Source organism: Pelmatolapia mariae, linkage group LG9 (genome assembly GCF_036321145.2).
Source record: "Pelmatolapia mariae isolate MD_Pm_ZW linkage group LG9, Pm_UMD_F_2, whole genome shotgun sequence".
Lineage (NCBI taxonomy): Eukaryota > Metazoa > Chordata > Actinopteri > Cichliformes > Cichlidae > Pelmatolapia > Pelmatolapia mariae.
Genome location: NC_086235.1, coordinates 3,342,934 through 3,348,933, shown reverse-complemented (window position 1 = coordinate 3,348,933; position 6,000 = coordinate 3,342,934). Strand labels below are relative to the sequence as shown.

The 6,000-nt window shown below is 39.2% G+C and overlaps 1 protein-coding gene across 4 annotated transcripts in view; it reads right to left on the bottom strand.

The window, feature by feature from the left end:
* Positions 1-271: 271 nt before the first annotated feature.
* The window catches only part of LOC134634821 (zinc finger protein 665-like), a 28,991-nt gene continuing 23,262 nt past the window's right edge, over positions 272-6,000 (bottom strand). Inside the window, exons 2-4 of one of the 4 annotated variants that reach the window (XM_063484224.1) lie at positions 3,399-3,504; positions 2,141-2,983; positions 272-1,635 (exon numbers count right to left, since the gene is read on the bottom strand). In XM_063484224.1, the coding sequence (XP_063340294.1) occupies positions 1,075-1,635; positions 2,141-2,983; positions 3,399-3,416 (1,422 nt within the window). In that variant the 5' untranslated portion in view covers positions 3,417-3,504 and the 3' untranslated portion in view covers positions 272-1,074. The remainder of the gene's footprint in view (positions 1,636-2,140; positions 2,984-3,398; positions 3,505-6,000) is intronic. The other 3 variants (XM_063484228.1, XM_063484225.1, XM_063484229.1) reach the window with 3 other exon arrangements.

Here is a 6,000-nt window from a genome sequence, read left to right as displayed (position 1 = left end):
GCTTTTGAATATTGATTTGGTGTCATAACACAAAATTTCGGGATATTCAATGTGTCGATATTTTCTTACATCCCTAGTTATGAGGAATGTTTCTGTAACTTGTTAAATCTGTGCCATGAAGAACTAATATATTCCTGACAATAGCAATTTTATTTATATCACACATTTCATTACATGTAAACTAAATATGCTTAACACAGAAGATAAAGACATAAAAACCTGTTAAGGTTTACAATACTTTAAGGCAGTGAAATCAGCAAACAGAACTAAACTAAACTAAAACTAAACACCACCAATGAAAAAAAAAATGTCTGGAGTCTGTTTTTAATGTATACAAAGATGTAACAGATCTCAAGTCAGCAGGTGACAGGACCACAATAACAGAAAGCATCTTTGGACTGCAATTAAAATAGAGGCCCAAAAACTGACCCATTCTACTTTTAAATACTCTAGGAACAACAGGTAAGCCTGCAGTGTGAGAGCGAAGTGCTCTAATAGGGTGATATGGTACTACAAGGTCATTAAGAATTCTGGATTTAACAGGAAGCCAATGAAGGGAAGCCAATACAGGAGAAATCTGCTCTCTCTTTCTAGTCCCTGTGAGCACTCTTGCTGCAGCATTTTGGATTAACTGAAGGCTTTTCAGGGAATTTTTAGTTTTTAAGTTGAGTCATCCTGGGATGACTTTTTCAGTAATGGTTTAGCTACTGTCAGCTTCAAAGTCTGTGATACATTGACAATTAATAGATAAGTCAGGCATTTCTTTAATTACACTACTACTACTACTACTACTACTACTACTACTACTACTACTACCACCACCATACTATTACTATTACTACAACTAAATAGCACTTTTTCCAAGTGGAGGAAAGATTTTAACGTAGTTAGGGTAAAGTTTTTCTAACATTAAAATTCAAAGAAACATTAAAGAAAACAAGAAAAATTGGGAGAAACCTGATGTATAACAGATGAGGGATTTCAGCAGAAATTACAGCAGCTTTCACATCAAACTTCTGACAATGCAACAGAACTGTCTGTCTCTTCAGATTCATTATGATGATAGGAATGATTTCAGCCATTGTCATGATCACGCTGATGTTTGTGCAGAGCAAATAATGAAGGGAATGTTTTTGCACATTGGTAACAGTGAAACAGTTTATTTACAGCGTGGGATCGTTTGTGTGCAGAGTATGAACTGAGATTCTTGAAGCTCTTGTCACACTGGTCACAGCTGAAGCTCTCTTCAATGTGTGTACGTTCATGATTGTTACGATTACCTGACAATGAGAAACTTTTGTCACAGTGTCTGCACTTGTATGGTTTCTCTCCTGTGTGGACTCGTTTATGCACTTTAAGATGACATGCAGTGGTGAAGGATGACCCACACTGGTCACAGACATGCTTTTTAACCCCACTGTGACAGAGTTCATGTTCTTTTAATTGACTTTGTGTGGGGAAGCCTTTCCCACATTCTTTGCAGTAGTTCAGTTTGTCTCCAGTGTGTCTGCGTTGATGTAGTTTTAGGCTCTTTTGATGACTGAAGGTTTTTCCACAGAGGTCACAGCAAAACACTTTCCCACCACCACAGTGACGACAGGGTTGAGAAGTGGATCCATCTGTGTCGCTCTGCTTCTGAACAAAGACACAAAGACAGTGTAAGTCAGGGAATTCCTTCAACCTTTTTATCCTGAATGTCGCCTGAAATAAAGAGCATCTCTGCCAACGTCCACATTTTACTGTTTACATTATAACACTCAGCTTACTGAGCAAAAATGACTCTTCATTTGTAGGTAATTTACTTAATGGGAAAATTGGTGGTTAAACCTCTGGACGCTCTACTCTGCATGCCACAAAATACTAACCCCAAGCTGCTCTCCGATGCATCCATTGGAGTGTGAATGTTAGATACATAGAAAGGGGAGAGGCTTTTAAAACTTTACTTTTTTCCAATATCGGGAAAGTTTCAGGAGATTTGTGTCAGATTTTAATGAATATTCTGTACATGAAGTTTTCATGTCTGTGAAGGTTCTCAGTCATCCAGGTCATCGTAGTTTTCATGTCTCATTTAGCTTTGAAATTAAATCTAATTGACATAATAATTCAAAATAACTGCAACTGTAAGAAGAAAAATACATACCTCACAGTAACTGCACTTGTAGAGTCTCTTTCTGCTGTGGATCTGTTGGTGTTTTTTCAGGGAACGTGGCTCTTTAAAAGCCTTATCACACAGGTCACATTTATAAGGTCTCTCCTCAGTGTGGGTAAGCATGTGGCTTTGTAACTGTGCATCTGTTGTAAACAGTTTGCCACACTGATTACAGCAGTAAACATTATGTCCAGTGTGAATGCGTAGGTGAATATTTCGGTACCCTAACTGGCTGAAAGTTTTTCCACAAATGTCACAGCTGTACGCTTTAACTCCACTGTGGGTGAGTTTGTGTCTTTTTAAGGTTCCAGCCTGAGTAAAAGACTTTCCACACAAGTCACAGCTGTACGCTTTAACTCCACTGTGGGTGAGTTTGTGTCTTTTTAAGTGTCCAGCATGGGTAAAAGACTTTCCACACAACTCACAGCTGAACGGTCTCTCCCGAGTGTGGATGAATTGATGATGTTTCAGGCTAGACTTCCTAGTAAAATCCTTCCCACACTCATTACAGCTGTACGCTTTAACTCCACTGTGGGTGAGTTTGTGTCTTTTCAAGTGTCCAGCCTGGGAAAAATACTTCCCACACTCATTACAGCTGTACGCTTTAACTCCACTGTGGGTGAGTTTGTGTCTTTTTAAGTGTCCAGCATGGGTAAAAGACTTTCCACACAACTCACAGCTGTACGCTTTAACTCCACTGTGGGTGAGCTTGTGTCTTTTTAAGTGTCCGGCATGGGTAAAATCCTTCCCACACTCCTCACAGCTGTATCTTTTCTCTCCTTTTCTTCTGTGAGGTTTCTGAGAGCGCTGACTTCTCGCTCCATGTTGGTCCTGCTGTGACGGAGATACAAACAGAGGCAGTGAGTGAAATGCAGTCGTGGAACAAACTGAAACTGCCTCCATTAGTGGGATCAAAGATGTCAACAAACACGTTGTAGGTGTGTTACCATCACCAGAAGGTGGTGGTATCACATTACAATGATGTGCTATAATGAGAGTTGTAATGGATATGACATAATTGAAGAAATATTGATTACTGCAGAAAAAATGTTTACTGTATGATCAATTCTGAGTTCAACTGATGATATTGTTGTTTCAATGTGTGCTGATAAAATGTGATCTTTGTTTTTGTTTGTGAATGTAGATTCTGTATGTATGGAGGAGCCCAGGATGGAAATGATAAAGCTGCTGTTAACAACCAGCTGTGCACACAGTTTCAGTAACAGTGTAACTGTGATATTTTTCTCACCTTTTGTGTTGAAGTCATTGTTTCCTCTGTAGTGGCTGAGCTGAGTCCAAATGGCTGAAATTGTTCCTCTGCTGCTCCACCAGACTCTTCTCCTCCTGTTACTCAGCTGGGACACAAAAAGTATAGATATGAATTTTATCCCTGACAAGAAGAAGCAGAGCAAATAAACATTACTACACTCCTCTCTGTATACACATGAACAGAGATGGAACGCAAGTAACGCATTACTGTAATCCGATTACTTTTTCAAGTAACGAGTAAAGTAAAGGATTACTATTGCAAAAAAAGGTAATTAGATTACTGTTACTTACCCGTAAGCATGCTGCGTTACTGCGTGATTTTAAAACCGTGATTTTTTTGCGAGAGTGTCTCATGACAGTGACGTAAGCGAGTGCGACGTTCATGGCAACAGCTGTGTGCAGATCAACAATGGATAATATATCAAGTGCGGGAGAGAGTATGACCGTGCAGCGTTTAAAGCGTGGAAGTACTGACGTTACTTTGAGTTTGATTCCGTAAAAAGTGACAAAAACATTAGTGTCCGCTGTTCACTGCGTGGAAAGAAAACTTCTTTTTACAGCGAAAAAAACCCCTAAACGTCCGAGCAAGCACCGAGTGCGCTACCACGTAATGGGAAATTCACAGACAAACTTGCAGATTCTTCCACTGACCGCTGCGGCACACCTGAACCAGGGCAAACATCCGCCTGCCCCACTCCTGCTATACAGGTGAAAATAGAGCAACAGGACCGCTGAGTCTTTTATTTTATTTATCTTCTGCTGTGTTTCACTTGCATTTATTTGAAAGACTGAGTGTAAACACAAAAAATATTTTATTTTATGTGCTGGAATGTGCAGAAAATTGGTTTAAATGTTAAACAAATTTCTTCCAGTCAGAGAATGTTGCATATAATTTAATTTTTGCTTGATGCATAAAGTTAAAAGATTAAAACAAGTTTTAAAAAGAGACTTTTCCATTTGATTACATTTTGTATGATGCATTATGCGGAAACAGTAGAATTGGGCTGAAAGATCTATTTCTTTATTACCTATTCAGGTTGTAAATCATGTTTTTAAAAAGTAACTAAGTAACTAATTACTTGAAAATAATTAATCAGTAAAGTAACAGGATTACTTTTGGGGGGACGTAATCAGTAATTAGTTACTGATTACTTTTTTCAAGTAACTTAACCAACACTGCACATGAATACATCATCCAATGAGATAAAAGACCAGAATAACTAAAACTGAATAAAAACGGCGTCAAAGAGATCCGAAAGCCTTTGAAAATAGATAGGTCTTCAAATTTGATTTGAAGATTTCCTTTTTTTTTTTTTTTTTAAATTGCCTGTCCCGTTTGGATCTTTTGCCATTAGAATTATTGTCTAAAGGCGAAGAAAGATGCCCAACGGATTTACTTTACCAAATGGACCATCCCAGCCTTGCCGTAATGGTCTATTTGATTCACCTTTAATTGTTTATTTTATTTTCACTTGTTGTATGCGGGACAGACTTTACCGGGGGAAAGAAAGGGGAGAAGGAAGGAGATTTGAAGATTTCCAAAGAGGAAGAGGATTTTATAAAAGAGGGGAGACGGTTCCAGAGTCTCAGGGCAGCAATGGAGAAAGCCCTGTCACCTCTAGATTTGAACTGGGAGCGTGGAACCAATAAAATCATCTGACTGGAGGAGCACAGAGTTCGAGTGGGTAGGTGCAAGCTAAGGAGATCTGAAATGTAACCTGGAGCCAAACCATGGAGGGCTTTAAAACAAATAATAAAACCTTGAAATCAATTCTATATTTAACTGGCAGCCAGTGTAAAGATGCGAGTATCGGAGTAATTCTCTCTTTCTGGTACCCGTCAGGAGCCTTGCGGCTGCATTTTGACCAAGTTGCAAGTGGGACAGGCTTGACTGACAGACGCCTAAATAGAGAGAGTTACAGTAAGTCAAGATGTGATTATATGAAGGCATGGATAACGGTTTCCAGATCTTTAGATGACAAGATATTTTTGGGTTTAGAAATGCTCCTGAGTTGGAAAAAACTGCCACGAACGACTGAATTTAGCTTGAGGGTAGAATGGAAAATGAAACCAAGATTTTTTACATAGGGGTGTACACTAGCTGGTAGTGGGCCCAAGTCATTTCTGATGAGACTAACAGAGTCCTGCTTACCAAAAAATTATATGCGGTTTTGTCGTGGTTTCGTTTGAGAAAGTTAAGAGACATCCAGCAATTTATGTTGCTAAGACAATCTGAAACTTTCAGCAGTTTACTATCAACACCTGGTTTTAGAGAAAGGTAGAACTGTGTATCATCCGCATAAGAGCGATAGGAGATCTGGTGTTTCTGAAAAATAGAACCTAAGGGGAGCATGCATAGGGAGAATAAGACAGGGCCCAGAGTAGAGCCCTGAGGTATTCCACAAGCGAGTGTAGTAGTAGGGGAAGAGTATTTGTTACCAAGCATCACAGAATATGTTCTGCTCTCCAAGTAAGAGGCAAACCATTTTAGAGCAGAGCCTTGGATGCCGACATATGTCTTTAGACGGTTTAATATGATTGTGTGGTCGACAGTGTCAAATGCTGCACTCAGGTCTAAAAGA